This window comes from Phoca vitulina, unplaced genomic scaffold (assembly GCF_004348235.1).
Source record: "Phoca vitulina isolate PV1807 unplaced genomic scaffold, GSC_HSeal_1.0 scaffold32, whole genome shotgun sequence".
NCBI lineage: Eukaryota > Metazoa > Chordata > Mammalia > Carnivora > Phocidae > Phoca > Phoca vitulina.
The window spans coordinates 8534886-8552182 of NW_022589735.1; the positions used below are offsets into that span (position 1 = coordinate 8534886).

At 37.1% G+C, this 17297-nt stretch overlaps 1 protein-coding gene across 7 annotated transcripts in view; it reads left to right on the forward strand.

Annotated features, from left to right (window-relative positions):
- RAPGEF6 (Rap guanine nucleotide exchange factor 6) overlaps nt 1–17297 on the forward strand; it is a 196634-nt gene that overhangs the window by 156109 nt on the left and 23228 nt on the right. For 5 of the 7 annotated variants that reach the window (XM_032425416.1, XM_032425419.1, XM_032425421.1 and 2 more), the window contains 4 exons: nt 94–477; nt 8729–8940; nt 13670–13793; nt 16199–16222. In XM_032425416.1, coding sequence (XP_032281307.1) covers nt 94–477; nt 8729–8940; nt 13670–13793; nt 16199–16222 — 744 coding nt within the window. The remainder of the gene's footprint in view (nt 1–93; nt 478–8728; nt 8941–13669; nt 13794–16198; nt 16223–17297) is intronic. The other 2 variants (XM_032425417.1, XM_032425422.1) reach the window with 1 other exon arrangement.

Here is a 17297-nt window from a genome sequence, read left to right on the forward strand (position 1 = left end):
TATTAACCATATGATGACATTTTGACAGCGGTCATAAAGAAAGTGCTCTTTATAAATGTGAAATGACTTATAAAAACAATTTTTTTCTTTTAGGTATTATTTAAAAAATAACATGGAAACAGAAACCTTATGTTCAGATGAAGATGCTCAAGAACTAGTTAAGGAAAGCCAGCTCTCCATGCTGCAGCTCAGTACCATTGAGGTGGCCACTCAGCTGTCAATGAGGGACTTTGATTTGTTTCGTAATATTGAGCCTACTGAATACATTGATGACCTTTTTAAGTTAGATTCCAAAACAGGAAATACTCACTTAAAAGAGTTTGAGGACATTGTTAACCAGGAGACATTCTGGGTTGCCTCAGAGATTTTAACTGAATCGAATCAGCTGAAACGAATGAAGATTATTAAGCATTTTATTAAAATTGCACTTCATTGTCGAGAATGTAAGAACTTCAATTCCATGTTTGCAATAATAAGGTAAGTTTGTATAAATATTTGTGTATAGTTTAGACATGAAGCTGATTTTTTGCATAGGTGTTAAGTGACCAGAAGAGAAGTCCAATTAATAGACTTTTAAAGTATTGTTAGAATTCATATATTTTCCATTCTGGTGATAGTGGTTTCTTCACTTTCTGTTTCTGCCATCTTTCATTTAAACATTTCTTTTGCTGAATAGGGCTCATTGCCTTCCCATTTTTCTTCCTTTCTCCCCCTTTAATGGATTATACCCTCTTTGGATGTATGGCCAACGGGTGGTTTTTATCATCAGACTTCTATACTGTGCATCTTTCCGTATCTGCCTCACTGTGATTTGGCATTGAAAAATCACAGTCTGGTATCACTGCTCCAACCTAAAATTGCTATTTTGAAACAATAGCAACCACAACAATAAATAATAATGGCAGCCATTTGGTGAGTACTGATTTGTTTAACAGACACTGCACGAGGTATCACTGGATGTGTTGTTGCTCAAGCACAATAGGCTGTAGAATTAGAATTATAAAAATTCACAGTCTCTAAGTCCAGGAAGTGTGGATGGTTACATGTCCTGGGACTCTTCCTTTCCCCCCACTCACTATGATTGGCTAGATTGGCTAACCTAGGTAATGTATTTTCTGACCCTCCCCTAGTATAGTGCTGATCAGTAAAGGGATTCCTCTTAAAGGAAGTCTAATTTTAAAGGTGGAGGGTAGTTGTAGTTTTGTCCATTTATAAGGCCACATGCTTGTATATAGCAGCATAATTACGTCTTAATCCCATCTATGTATGCCCCCCACAGAATTTAATTATGACTTGTTCTGGACTCCCATGAGGTAGAATTGGAATCTTTATAATCATAAATCTGTCATGGTAATAAGAAACTCCTTTGTGAAGGTAAGCAGTGGGTGCACTTGAAATAGACACTTTAGAAGGAGTTCTTGTTCGTTTGTGTGGTTTTTGTTTGTTTGATTTTAGGAGTATTGAACAGAGATGAGCATTAACCTTTAGAACAGCTGCACGTGTGTCTGAGTCCTGACTCCAGTGTAGTAGCAATGTGTCAGTAGAAAATTGAAGACCTTTTTTTTTCATCTATAAAATGCAGAAATCACGCCACCTACTTCACTGTTTTTAACAGCTGAGTCTAGAACAAGGGAACAAAGATGCCATTGATAAACACTTGGAACGCTAGAAATTGAAACTGTGTAGGAAGGATAAAGTTAGAGAATTTGAAAGTTACAGGCTCAGTTTTGGAGTAGTCTGTGAAAAAAAAAAACCTGATTGACAAGAGAGATCTCTGTGTAAAAAGAGAGTGTAAAAAAAAAATAAATGGTGGAGGGTTTAAGAGCTATAACCAGTGACCATCCTAAGTATAGGGGTGAAGAAGAGAGTCGAGCCAAAGAGATAGAGGACAAATATAAGAAATAATAGAACAGCACAGTTACGATTGTGTCATTAAAGCCAAGGAAAGTGATTCGAAAGAAGGAAAGATGGGTATCTGGTTAAAGGTTTGTTTTGGTTTATTTATTTATTTATCTTAAATATTTTATTTATTTGAGAGAGAGAGAGAGAGAGCTCAGAAGCGGGGGGGAGGGGTAGAGGGAGAAGCAGACTCCCCACCAAGCAGAAAGCCTGATGTGGGACTCGATCCCAGGACCCTGGGATCGTGACCCGAGCCGAAGGCAGACGCTTAACAGACTGAGCCACCCAGGTGCCCCAGGTTTGTTTTGTTTTAAAGAACATTTTATTATACACGTTACACATATTCAGTAGTTCCTGTAAAATTAATTGCTTTGTTTTCTCATATTTTAAAGTATATCAAAGACTATAACTACATATAAAGTTATGTGTAACTATATATAACATACTTTACAGCAGAGGTGACAAAAGTGAATCAGTCAGTTCTGCCTAGAATTAGGTAGTAATATTTATTTGAGTTATTTTTCTTAGTCTAGCTAACGGTTTGTCAATTTTGGTAATCATTTCGAAAAACCACTTCTTAGTTTCATCTTTTTTATTTTTCTGGCCTCTATTTGATACCTTTCTGCTCTGATCTTTGTTATTTCCTTCCTTTTCCTAACTTTGGGATGAGTTTCTTCTTTTGCTAGTTCTTTGATGTGAAAAGCTGGATAATTTCTCTTGCTTAATAAAATTATTACTAAAATTCTGTCTTGGAAATAGTTTTTGCAGCATCCCATAGGTTTTGTTATGTTGTGTATCCATTTTCGTTTGTTGAAAGATAGTTATTTCCCTTTTGATTTTTTTTTTTTTTTGACCCATGGGTTGTTCAAGGGAGTGTTGTTTAATTTCTATTTGTAGATTTTCCCATTTTCCTCTTGTTACTTCCTAGTTTCACACCAGTGTGGTCAGAAAAAAATACTTGACATGATTTCGGTCTTATATTTTCCAAGACTTTTGTGGTTTATTTTATAATCTCTCCTGGAGAATGTTCCATTTATGCTTGAGAAGAGTGTGTATTCTGCTAATGGTGAAAGGACTGTCATGTATATATTTGTTAGGTCCATTTGGTCTAAAGTATGGTTCAAGTCCATTTATTGATTTTCTGTCTAGGTAATTCATCCATTGCTGAAAGTGGTGTGTTGCAGTCCCCTCCTGATGCATTGTTTTCTGTTTCTTCCTTCAGCTCTGTTACTGTTTGCTTAATGTGGTTATGTGCTGAAATGTTGGGCATATGTATATTCATGATTTTTATGTTTTCTTGATGAGTTGACCCTTTATCATTATATAATGACCTCCTTTGTCTTTTGTTACCATTTTTGGCTTAAAGTCCATTTTGTCTGATACAAATCTAGCTTCCCCTGCTCTCTCCTGGTTTCTGTTTGCGTGGATTATTTTTTCCATCCTTTCACTTTGAGCTTATGTGTGTCCTTTAAGCTGAAGTGAGTCTTCTGTAGGCAGCATATAGTTGGGTCTTGTATTTTTATTCATCCACCCATTCTGTGCCTTTTGATGGGAGAAGTCAGTTTACATTTAGACTGTTTATTTGTAAGGACTTTTATTACTGCCCCGTTCCTGGTTTCTAGCTGTTTTGTAGTTCCCTTGTTTCATTTTTACTCTCTTGTGTTTTCGTGAATTGCTGGTCATCTGTGCTGAAATGGTCTGATTCCCTTTTCTTTGTCTTTTGTGAGTCTACTGTAGGTATTTGCCTTGAGGTTACCATGAGCCTTACGTGAAACGTAACTATTTCATGCTGATACCAACTTTAGTCACATGCAAAACTCCACCCTTTTATTCCCTGCCCTTTTAGTTTTCAGTGTCAGAATTTGTCTTTTTATATTGTGTATTCCTTAACAAATGATAGTACCTGTTGTCATTTTGTTGTCCTTTAAGCTTTATTCTCTAGTTAAGTGGTTAAGGCACCATCATACTATACTAAGAGTTATCTGAATTTGGGGCACCTGGGTGGCTCAGTCAGTTAAGTGTCTGCCTTCAGCTCAGGTCACGATCCCAGGGTCCTGGGATAGAGCTGCACATCAGGCTCCCTGCTCAGCGGGGAGTCTGTTTCTCCCTCTCCCTCTGCCGCTCCCCCCACCTTGTGCTCTCTCTCTCTCTCTCTGTCAAATAAATTAATAAAATCTTTTTTAAAAAAAAGTTATCTGAATTTAACTATGTATTTAACTTTATCACGATGTGTATTTTTATATGTTTTCATGTTACTATTTAACATCATTTCAGTTCAAAGAACTCCTTTCAGTGTTTCTTGTAAGGCAGGTGTAATGGTGATAAATTCCCTCAGCTTTTGTTTTCCTGGGAAGGTCCTTCATTTCTCAGGATAACTGCCGGATAGTGTCCTCGGTTGACAATTTTTTTCTTTCAGCATTTTGAATATATCATCCCACTCTCTCCTGGCCTGTAAGTTTTCTGCCGAGAAAATCTGCTTACAGCCTAATGGATGTTCCTTTGTGGGTTTTCGTCTTTTTTTCTTTTGCTGCCTTTAGAATTTTCTTTGTCTTTAATTTTTGACAGTTTTCTTACAATGAGTCTTGGAGAAAGTTGTTTTGAATTGAAGTAATGGGGCAGTTAGCTTCATAAACTTGAATGTCCAGATCTCTTCCTAGGCTTGGAAAGTTCTCAGCCATATTTCTTTAAATAGGCTTTCTGCCTCCTTCTGTGTCTCTTCCCCTTGTGGAATTCCAGTTGGATATTTGGGGTTTTTGGTGCTTCCATGGACCATGTAGGCTTCTTTCACTCCTGTTCATTGTTTTTTTTTCCCCCCTCAAACTGGGTTACTTCAGAGTTCCTATTCTTTCTCTCACTGATTCTCTCTTCTTTCATCTACTCTGATGTTGATGGTCTCTGTGACATTTTATTTTATTTTGTTCATTGAATTCTTTAGTTCCAAAATATCCGTAAGGTTCTTTTTTGTGATTTCTGTATCTTTGTTGAATTTCTCATTTTGATCATGTATTGTTTTCCTGTTTTCATTGAATTATCTTTCTGAATTTTCTTGTAGCTCATTGAATTTCATTAAAACAGCTATTTTGAATTCTTTATCAGGTAGACTGTAGATCTCCATGTCTTCGGGTTTGGTTACTAGAGGATTATTGTGAACTTTGGTGATGTCATGGTTCCCTGATTTGTTTTTGTTCTTGTTTTTTTCATTTGAAGTAGCAGTCACCCCCTCCCAGTTTTTACTAGCAGTCTTTAGAGTGAGCAGGGTGGGGCGGGGGGGGGGGGAACCTTTAGCAGTCTTGCTATAGGATTCTAAGACTTTCTTGGATATTGCATGGATATACCTGCTCCATGCTTTTTCTTTTTTTTTTTTTTAAGATTTTATTTGACACAGAAAGCGTGTGCACGCAAGCAGGGGGAGCTGCCAGCAGAGGCAGAGGGAGAAGCAAGGCTCCCTGCCCCACACAGGGCTCGACCCCGGGACCCTGGGATCATGACCTGAGCAAAAGGCAGACGCTTAACAGACTGAGCCACCCAGGTGCCCCTCCCTCTTGTGAGAGGATTCTAAAGTTTATCTTCTCTGTATCCTCCAGTATACCCTGTCATCTGCTGATGGGTTCTCCTCTGTTTTCCTGAAGGTGGTGCTACAGTTCAAGTTTGTGGTTTCTCCTTTGCCCACAGACTCTCTCCCATTTTCTGTGTTCCTTCTTTACCAGAGCTTGTTCTCAGGACCTTGGACAAGGAGCCAGCAGCAGAGTGGAAGAGGGATGTGGGGGTATGCGTTGGGTGTATGGTGCAGTGCAGGTGCCAGTGGGTCATTTGGGGGTATCTGCAGGTGAGAGATGAGATGTTCCCTGTGGCTCCTGGTCTGACTCCTGTTGGAGTCCAGAAGCAATCAGCAGGATCTGCGTACCTTTAATGTCCTCCAGGAATCTTACATGCTGCGCTCCAGTTCTGCTCCCTCACCCCTGTCATGGAGTTCCCACTTTAATGGATGTTCTGGATCTGAATGGTACAACAGTGAAGTTAGTGTCTTTGATAGTATCCTACACAATTAGGGAAACCAGGCATGTACTTACCAGTTCTCCTTCTCCTCTGTGGGAGAAATCACCAGCTGTCTAGTTTAGCTTTCAACTGTGCTGCCTTTGGAGAGACGTGATGCCAGCAAAATCAAACTATTTACCTACTTAAGTGCATCCAAACTCTATTTTGTTGTTGTTTTGTTTTGTTTTGTTTTACTCCAGCCGAGTGCTAGAACTTTTCTTCTGGAAATCTGGACTTCCACAAATGCTCTCTTTTCTTTAGGTGACTAAGTCCTTGTTCTGCAGGCATTCCCAGATCACAGTCTATAGGGGTGAGAACCACTTAACAGTCTCCTGTAGGTTCCAGAACCAGTACCGAAGTTATCTGCCTAATACCCAATATACTTAGAGGCAAGGCTTTTTTTTCCCCATGCCCCTTGGCATGTGGTGCTGGGTCCCACAGCTTCCACAGAGGCACTGTTGTTCATGGATAGATGCCAGATTTGTGTTGTTGGGATGGGGGGGGTGTAAAACAAGAGATGTCTTAGGCTGCCGTGATGCTAACATCACTCTCTCTAATCAAATCTTGGTTGAAATTTGTCATCTAGTCATTTCATGAAGAAGGTCTTGTGGAAATTCTATTTGCTGAATATATCCAAAATGTCTATTTTTGTCTGGGAACTTCAGTGACACTTTAGCTTTAAAATTCTTGTCTCATGGGTTATTTCTTGGTAACTTCCTAGACATTGGCTCTATAACTAGCATTTTATGTAGCTGCAAGTTTCTGAGATTATTCCGCATACCCTATCTTTGTCTCTGAAGTCATTTACCTTTACATCTGTGTTTCTACATCTCTTCAGTTCTATATCTAGCTCTCTAGAACTGTGGTGCCTATTCACTCTGTAGATTGATTTGTTTGTGTAGTTTTCTCAAGTTCTACCTTTGAATAGTTTTTCAGTTCCATTGTTTTTCCTTCTTCGAGGATACCAGTTACTGAACATTTTTTATCTCCTTTGTCTTTCATATCCATTATTTTCTCTCTAATCCTTTTTAGCTCTATCCATTTCCGTTGACTGCTTTTGTTAATCCTCCCCTCGACATCACTTGCACCAGGTTGTAGCAGTGTCTTTTTCTTTTTTTTCTTTTTTAGGTTCCAAGGTAGCCTTCATTTCTGTGTTGGTTTTATATTCCATTTCTTTTCTGAACTTTACTAGTTAACTTCTTTTTATCAACTTCTCCTACTGTATTTTCCTTAAGCTCTTTATATCACTCCATTAAGCTCTTTATTTATTTTACTAATTCTTTTGAAATCATGGCTAGGTCATTGATTAGTCCCAGTTTTTATTTGATTGGTGGCACATTTTTCTTTGTATTCCTTGTTTTTCCTTGTAGCAGCTTATTATAGATTCTGTGTTTATTTTTTTCTTTTTGAATGACATGAGTTTTCCTGTACCAGGTATTTGCAGGAGGTTCATTTGAGAGAGGATCTAGGGCATTATTCCAGGCTAGCAGGAATTGAGCTTGAATGTGAATTGTTTACCCCTTATTTCTTTCCACCACATGGAGATTGGCAGCTTTAGTGCTGCTTACCACTCAGAGTTTCTACCTTCTATCCGGTCTGTTAAAGTGCTTCTCATCAAGATACTGTATCACTCTGTGTACTTTCTCTGGCACTCCTTGGTAAAGAACATGGTCCAGCCCCCGCCTAATTCTATCAGCCTGTAGATTGCTTTGTGTTATTTCAAGTAGGGGGTTCGTGTTCTTGCCTTCAGGGTGAGTTACCTGCTTTGGAGAACTTGACCAGCTTTCGTTGAGACCTTCAGCTACAGACATTCTTTTCCAGCATTTGCCATTCTCCTATTTGACCTTGGCTATTTTGGGGCAACCTTTTAATGTGTTTAGGAGTTACAGATATCTCTTAGTTGAACTGGAGGTGAAATTTGTATTTCTATTACTCATTCGGTCATTTGGGATGATTTCTGAGAGGCAAAGGGAACAAAGATATCTTGACTTCACACCTTAAAATCAGAAGTCAAGAGAACATTTTAAGTACAGTGGTGTCCCTAAAAGTCAGGTGGCTAAGTATAAAAGAAGGATTAACTGGAGGGAAAATTGAGGCATTATATATGCACTATTCATGTGGGAGTCTGCCTGGGGGGTGGGTGGTAGTATAGACAAAAAAGGATAGGGAGGAGCTGCAGCCTAATGGGCATGCATGTTTTTCAAGCTCAGGCTGAGTTTAAAATCCTGTAGAAAGAAGACAGTGAATATATGGAGGCCTTGGAGGAACAGGATTAGAACCTAGGGAAGTATTTGAATCAGGGATATGAAAAAACAAAATCTCAGGAAGAGAAGGCTACGTCAGCCCTAGAACTTGCCTCAATTATTATAGCATTTGTGTTCAGCATTACTTAAACCTCTTTCAAATAGATAATGTCTCCATAAAGTTATTTCTAAGTACAACAAACAAAAACATTGTGATATTTGAAGGTTTTTTTTTTTATTTACGTTAAATGTCTCTTTTATGGAAATACTATGTTTGTCTCATACATGCAAGCTGTAAAATAAAGGCTACAGGTATACAGGCAAGTAATATATATATATAGTTCTCTGAAAGCAGTTTTCCTTATTGTCAGATCAAAGAGTCCCTTTTATTTATTTTTTTTATGGTTCTGCTCTGTTCATTTCAACACATTAAAAATATGTCCCTACTTATTTTAGCTGTATTATAGGAACTTGGTGTATACGCTTTATTGCCCTGAGTCTTCTCTCTCTTCCAAGTCCCTTATTAATGTTTTTATTCTCATCTTTGGCAGTGGCTTGAACCTGGCATCTGTAGCCCGACTCAGAGGTACTTGGGAAAAATTACCAAGCAAGTATGAGAAACACCTCCAAGATCTACAAGACCTTTTTGATCCATCTAGAAACATGGCAAAATATAGAAATATTCTTAGTAGTCAAAGCATGCAGCCTCCAATTATTCCACTCTTCCCTGTTGTCAAGAAAGATATGACATTTCTACATGAAGGTATTTAAAAGTTATTTGAAAATTAGCATGTTTAGCTTCATGTTTTGACAGAACTGTGATTTATTATATTTAATATATTTTTCAGCCTTTTATGTCACTAAAGCTTTACCTAATTATAAATGCAGCAACTTTTATAAATCAAAACCCACATTATTGACAGAAACAAATTTAGGTGTTTACCCTGTGCATTCAAACATAGATTTCACTTACACCCAGATCAGACTGTTTGATCATATTTGTTATCTTGTTTAGTAACATTTTTCCTTCCAACTTTGTTTTTAAATTAATAACTCACAGAAAACTGCCTAAAACCAGTGAACAATTAAATGAATTATGACAGAGCAAACACCCATGTAACCAACACTCTGGCCGAAACCAAAATGCCCCTTTCTAATTACAACCCTCATTCTCTTCCCCAAAAGTAATGACTGTCCTGACTCCTAATACTGGGATTTAGTTTTATCTGTTGTTGAACTTTATATAAATGGAATTATAGAGTGTATGTCTTGGTTTGGTTTTGGTTTTTGGCTTACATTAGTCAACGTTAGATTTGTGAGATTTTTTCCATGTTTTTGACTATAGCTGCACTTGACTTTCAAAACTAGTGTTCTGTTACCTGAATGCAGTACAGTGGATTTTTCCATTGTCCTGATAAGCATTCGATAGTTTTCCACTGTTCACCTATTATGCATAATGCTGCCTTGAGTATTCATATCATTCAAGGTGGCGTTTATGGATCTGATATTCATATAATCAACTTTAGAAAAGAGTTGGCATTATGTACGTAAGTGCAACACTGGCAGTGTTACTAGAGCTCATTGTTACTCGTCAACACCTGGTAAATTCAGCCTTCTTCTTTTTACCTAGTTCAGTAGTGGTGTGGTTTAATTTGCATTTCCCTAATTACTAATGAGATTGAGCACCCTTTTATATATTTATGTGGGGTTTTTTTTGCTCAATTATCAGTTCAGGTTTCTTGTGTATTCTTTTTATCAGGTTGTCTGTTTTGTTTAATATATTTTTAAGTATTTCTTATAAATCCTGGGTATAATATGACTTACCTTTTGAGTCTCTTAAGGTTATCTTTTGATGAACAGCACGTTCTTAGCTTTAAACGCCTAACTTAGTGATCTTTTACCATGTTTAATCTACAATCTTCCTGAATTAATTTTTGTGTATGGTATTCTAGTAAAGTAACTTACTAACTATATACTGTTTTACTATTTTTCTCATGTTACACTAGACATTATAATTGGTATTAGGTTAATATTCATTAGTACTTTTCAGTGTATCGGACAATGCAAAGAACTTAGATTATTTAAATTCCATTTATTCACATCCCAGTTTATATGCAGTTGTTGTCATGCCTTGAACTCCCACATGATACTATCATTTAGTAAGGTCAGTATTTAGATGATGTTGTTACTGTTTTTATTCCTTTCTGCATTTCAACGCTTCCATGTAGTTGGTGTTTTTTTCTTGCTATAACACTATTTATTATTTATTTAAGTGCCGGTCTGCTGATGATGAAATATCTTAATTTCATTTATCTCAAAATGTCTTCATATTCATTTTTTTTTTTTAAGATTTTATTTATTTATTTGACAGAGAGAGACACAGCGAGAGAGAGAACACAAGCAGGGGGAGTGGTAGAGGGAGAAGCAGGCCTCCCGCAGAACAGGGAGCGCGATGCGGGGCTCGATCCCAGGACCCTGGGATCATGACCTGAGCCGAAGGCAGATGCTTAACAACTGAGCCACCCAGGCGCCCCTTCATATTCATTTTTAAGGCATAATTTTGGTTGGCATTTGTCTTCTTTGAACATTTTAAGAGACTATTCCATTGTGTCCTGGCTTTCATTGTTGATACTGAGACATCACTTGTCAGTCTTACTTGCTGTGCCTGTGACTGTATTTTGCGCTTTTCCCAAAAGCTGCCGTATAATTTTCTCTTTGTCTCTTTTTTCCTCTAGTTCGGCTATGTTGTAACTAGGTGTGGCATTTTGGGTTTTGTTTGTTTTAGTCCTGATTTGTTTGTAAGATGTCTTGAAAACTGTGTTTTGATATTTTTCATGAGTTCTGAAAATTCTCATTCATTTTATCTTCAAATTTTTTACCTTTCCTCTTCGAACCTCTACTTCAGGGATTTTGATTTCACCTTTGTTAGACCTGATGACTTCCTCTGTTGTCTCATACCCTCTTTTCTCTGTTTCTCACCTTTTTGTCTTACCAGGCTTCATTCTGGGTATTTTCGTCCAATTTATCAATTCTTTCTTCAACTATGTGTTTTTTACTGTTAAATATATCAGTGAGTTCCTACTTCCAGTTCTTGTGTTATGTGAGTTTTTTTTTTTTTCCTTTTTGGTCAGGTTTATAATTTACATTTTTTTTTTTTTATCTTTATTATGTTCTCTGCCAAAGTTCTCAGTGTTGTTTTCTGTATCTTTGCACATATTCAACTTGGTTATTTTAAAGTCTGTGTCTAATAACTCCATCCTTTGTGGGTCCCTTTCTGTTGTCTTTTTCTCCACCTGCATTTAATTCATGTCTCTTCTCCTGATAAGCCCTGGTTATTTTTGGTCAAATGTATGTTGTGTATAAAAAATTACAGAAATAATCTGAGATTTTGGATGATGTCCCATTCCTCCAGAGAAATTAAAGCTTGCTTTTGCCAGACAGATAGGTGTGCTAGCAATCCACAATCACCTTAATCCATTTTCACCTCTTGAGATAATTTAACACTGAACTTGTATCCTAGTCACATTTAGTTCATCCTTAATCCCAGAATAGCCCTTCAGGATCCCAACCCAAAGCATTGGAGGTTTACCAGGACTTAAGTTATTATCTTCTAACCTCATAAGTCAGGGTGGTACTACTTAGTTTTTTAGGCTCATCATCTGCCTTTTCTGAATCAATAATGCCCCTAGGATCAAGTACTGGGAAATAGTAAACCTTCCCCAGATCTTCATTCCTCTTCGGAATCTTCACTGCCTCAATAGCTTTTTGATGCCCTAAAATATTTGCTTTTTCTGTTTTTGCTCAAATTTTCTGATTATTCTCAGCAGAAGGGTTGTTGTAATTACCTAATCTTACTGCCCCCTCTTTCATTATCACTCCTTTTTCATAAGGAAATATTCTGATAGACTTCAAATATATTTTTCTGACTTGCTCCCTCAAAACAGGTTTATGTGACTTGAAAGTATTTTTGGTGATTATTTTGTTTCCACCTCACATGTTGAAGCCCTGAACAACTCATATGTTCAATGTATAGGTTCTGTTTACTATGAGGAAGGAGAACATGCTGTGTTTCAGACCCAGTAGGTTCTCAAACTTGTCTTTAGGGACTTGGGAGTTCCACAGAGGCATCTCAGGGGCTACCACAGTAGATAAGTGCGGTCACACTAACTATTCAAGACAGGCATGAAAAAGAAGCACTACTATAGACAATCACTTACATTTTTTTGCCTTGTAGTCTGAACTTAGCCATCAGATGGGCTAAGTTTGGTTTCATACCTGCTCTCTTCAAAGAAAAGTAGACCATTTTGAAAGTTGTGTGAATTTTTCCTAAGAGTCCAATTATCAGAATAGAAATAAAAATTTTGGAACTTTTAGGCAAGCCAATTTGTGTCGGTTGATGAAAGTAAGAATTGTAAACTCAGGTTTTGGAAAAAGAAGGTGAATGGCAGGCTAGAAAGTATTTCCTCTGTGAGCCAGCCACCTCTTAATTTTAACTAATAATTGTGATTTGGGAAAACATACTTACCTTTCCTTAATCCTTCCACTAGAACCGTCCCTTTTTTTAAGAAGAGTCGTAAGTTTTCAGGGGATATCTTTTACTTGATAAATGTTGACAACTCATTTAACGATTTTTAAAAGTATTTTTAAATCAAAGAAAACTTACTGGATTAATTAAGCCCATAGGTCAGTCTTTATGACCCCTGGCTAAAACCTAAGTTTTCAGGTGCTATACTCTGCTGCCTAAAAGGGCAGATGCAGGTACCTGCCTGAGAGTGAGCTGAGCATCTAGAGAGTAAGATTTAAGGAAGAGCACATTTTACAGGTGTGCCTGTAATAACACCTTGAAATTGGTTTCAGAAGCTATGTAGCTTATTTATAATCACTGCTCCCATAGGAATAGAATTCCTTCCAGTAGTTCATTACCTGGGAGCAGAGTTGAATTGTATATATACGCTTCTTAAAAATAAAAGTGGCGGGGCACCTCGGTTGCTCAGTCAGTTGATGGTCCCGACTCTTGATTTCAGCTCAGGTCATGATCTTAAGGTTGTGGGATCCAGCCCCGAGTCAGGCTCAGTGCTGGGCATGGAGCCTGCTTGAGATTCTCTCTCTCCCTCTGCCCCTCCCACCCCCCGCCCTTAAAACAAAACAAAAAACAAGAAAACAGAAGTGGCAGTTTGATAAAGAAGGTTCTTTTTTTTTTTTTTAAAGATTTATTTATTTGACAGAGAGAGACACAGCGAGAGAGGGAACACACGCAGGGGGAGTGGGAGAGGGAGAAGCAGGCTTCCGGCAGAGCAGGGAGCCCGATGCGGGGCTCGATCCCAGGATCCTGGGATCATGACCTGAGCCGAAGGCAGACACTTAACGACTGAGCCACCCAGGTGCCCCGATAAAGAAGGTTCTGATTTGTGCTCCCAAGAAAAACTTGACTTCTGCTACCTTTATATAGGTATTTTAATATTGAGAACCAAGGAATTGCTTTTATTTCATAGGAAATGACTCCAAAGTAGATGGTTTAGTGAATTTTGAGAAGCTAAGAATGATTGCCAAGGAAATCCGGCAAGTTGTTCGAATGACTTCTGCTAACATGGACCCAGCTATGATGTTTCGACAGAGGTATGGCATTGAAGTGTGTAAAAGTGTTAGATCAAGTGATATCATCAAGTGATACAGCAACAATATTTATCATTTATTAACCATCTCCCATTTGTTATACACTGTATGACATGCTTTACATAGGTCAGTCACAAGTAATCATTTGTCATGGTACCCCTTAAAGGTAGGTGGTATGGGGTTTCCTTTTACATTTGAAAAAACTGATGCTCAGAGCAGTTAGGTAACTTGACCAGTATTATGTACTTTGCTGAGATTTGAACCCTGGTTCTGTATTACTTTTTTGAGTATGTGGATAATTCTGTATTGTTATTGTTACATTCAATAACTAATAGAAGAAAATTGCTGACCCTTACTGAAGTTATCACAGAGGATGGATGCTTTTATCTGGTTTTCAACCTAATTTGTAAAGTATTAGTCTGCACATGTCTTTTATTTTTACTGAATATTTTTAAGTTCTATTTCTCTTTAAGTCATACTTTATTCTTTTAAAATATATTCTTTTCCTCAAGCCATAGTACTACTGTTTATTTGTATGTAAGTACTTTAACAGAATTTAGAAAGCACAAATTTAAGCATGTTCCATTATTAATAGAAATGGAAGATGTTATTTGTATTCCATATTCACTTCTAAGAATGCTTTTTAAAATTTATTTTTAATATAATAACAAAGTCTCAGACTATATAAAACTTACAGAAAGTATGTGGTCAAGCTGTTCTTAGTAATTTTTATAATTAGTATTTATACTAATTTATTTATTTAATTTATTTAATTATCAGTATTTAATTATAATCAGTAAATAGATACTGGGGTTTTAATCTAGGCGACTTATTTTCTTCCGGGCCTATGTGTATAGCTTCAGTACATAAGACTTTTCAAAATGAAATATCAACAAAGGCAGGCATATTTCTTTTGGCTTAAAAAAATATGGTCTATGAAGGAAACAAAAACACTTGTTTCTTTAAAAATCAGAGGTGGAGTTTTTGTAACTAAAGAATCAGTGTGTGTCTGGGTAGGTTTTTTGTTTTGTCTTATTTCAATTACTGTTGAGGAAGGAGTCTTTGTTTTTGTAAGGAATTGATCCGATGGTTGCTGTAGTGTAGAGATCTTCAGAGTACGGACGAAGGGTTGTGTCACCTGTCCTCTTCCGTAGCCATCCCACTCTGCCCTTAAGAATCGCTACGTGTAATGAGATACGTTGTTGCTCAACAGTTTGGAAGCAGAAAACAGTTAAGAACCAGGGACCAAAGCAAACCTGGAGGAGGGTTTGTTGTTTGTTTGTTTAAGTTTTTGCTTTTGTTGCATGTTTCTGTCCAGTGGTCCCACCACTCCCTGTTGTCTTATGTGGACCTCCATTTTTATGTTAGCAGCCTTGTTCCTGAGACATAACGAATTTGTGCCCCTACCAGACCAGTAAATAATGAGTACCAGCTGTGATTCAAAAAAGAGCAAAGGAGGAAAAACCTAAGGAGGAAATTAGTAAACTTGGCTGTTTTCTGTGGAATGGCCTGGGTTAAGTAGAATATAGTGTAGGGGAAAAGGAAACATTTATAATTAGATTGGACAAATAGAAATGGACTGAATTTTCCTGAATCCGTTTTGTCAGCCAGTACTGAAATGTACTCTTTGTTTAAGCAAGTAATTGTCCATTTTGTGGTGTATATTATCTAGTGTGGACAAAGTAACCTCTTTTATTCTAACAGTAATCAATTTGCTGACTGAAAAACAGTCTTGGGCCACCTGCAGCTGGAGCTTAGTGGGTGCAGGCCTGGCACACTGAGGCTGGCGGGGAGCAAAAATAAATAAAAATAAACAATCTTTATTTGGTCTAATTGGAGTATAAGGATATGCAGTATTTTATTCTGATGGTGTAGTTTTACTTAAACTTTAAGTTGATTTGCTGGTCAACATTTCTTGTAAAGTACCTTGTCAGAGAAATTTCTGCCATTAGAAATGACATAAATCTTTATGTTCCTTGTAATTTCATCCTGTCACTTAAATGAGTGGCCCAAAAATCCTTTCAAAAAAATATTCAAAAATTCTCTTCTTTAATTTAAGTTTTCCTTCCCTAAAAACTTTAAATTCATAATTTATAGTAAGTACATGTTTTTTCTTAAGCTTCTTATTAACATAAGCCTATGATGTGGATTCGATATTAGAAATATAATTAGCCTAAAAAAATATTTTAAAGAATATTGTGGGTTTGTTGGCCTTTGGTACATATCATAATTCATTTTACCCCTCTGCATTCCATTAAAGTCATTTTACTGTTAACTACCATTTTTTTCTTGGTAAAATTTTTCTGTTCTATTCTGTCTCCATAGTTTCTCTGACTCTCAACTGTTGTCTTTTTTCTGTGCTTTCCTATTCAAACCCATGCTTCAATGTTTGTGGCTCTTGCTTACAGGAAGAAGAGGTGGCGGAGTCTGGGGTAAGTGTAGAGATGAATGCAACTGAAATGAAGATTGTACGACTCTTAACATATACTGCATCCTGTTCATTAATGCATGCACATAAAATAGCATGCGTTCTATTAACCCTGTCAACCTACATTCCTGACAAATGCCTTTTGCTAACCAGGTGAAAGTAGTGATAGAACTAGCTTTTTTCCCCCCTTTTCTTTGCCGTTGTTGATGTCCCATAAGTCCCTTACAGATTTTAATTTAGCAGGGTCAGTTAAATGATGATGATAGTACATATTAGGTGTGTGCTTGCTATGTGCCATATATTATTCTAAGCACTTTAAATGAATTACTGAATTCTCCATCCACCCTGTGAGATAAATACTGTTATTCCCATGTTGCAGACGGGGAAGATAGACTGGTCTAAATTCTTAGAGCTCACTAATAGTGGATTGAGACCCAGGTAGTCTGATTCCAGAGTCCATGCCATTTTCTTATTCTCAAATGCCAAATTTTGGGGTGCCTGGCTGGTTCAGTCAGTAGAGCATGTGACTCTTGATCTCACAGTCAGAGTTCAAGCCCCACATTGGATGTGGAGCCTACTTTTAAAAAAAAGTTTCTCCAAATACCATATATTTTTTTTAATGTAATAATATAAAAATGGATGAAGTTTGTTTATAAAGGTTATGTTACAATTAGTTTTCCAATAAGAGGCAGCCCTTACCCAAACTATACTGTAAAATTCGGTTAGTAAATAATTGAAATAGAAGATGATTTTAATTCATCAGATCCACTAATACCGTGAGACATAATATAACATTTTTAATAAGAGACTCCCTTATCTCTCTTAAAACTGTAATACAATCGGGTGCCTAGCCAGCTCAGTCTGTAGAATATGCAACTCTTGATATTGGAGTCGTGAGTTCAAGCCCAAGTTGGGAGTAGAGTTGACTTTAAAAAAAAAAAACAACAACAAACAAACCCTAATACAATCAGAAACTGCCACCTTTTTCTGTTCAGGTATGTTCAGATCTCTGCTTTTACATTGATATCTATTTAGAATCATAGAGTGTTTAGGACCTTATAAATCATCTATGTAGGTAG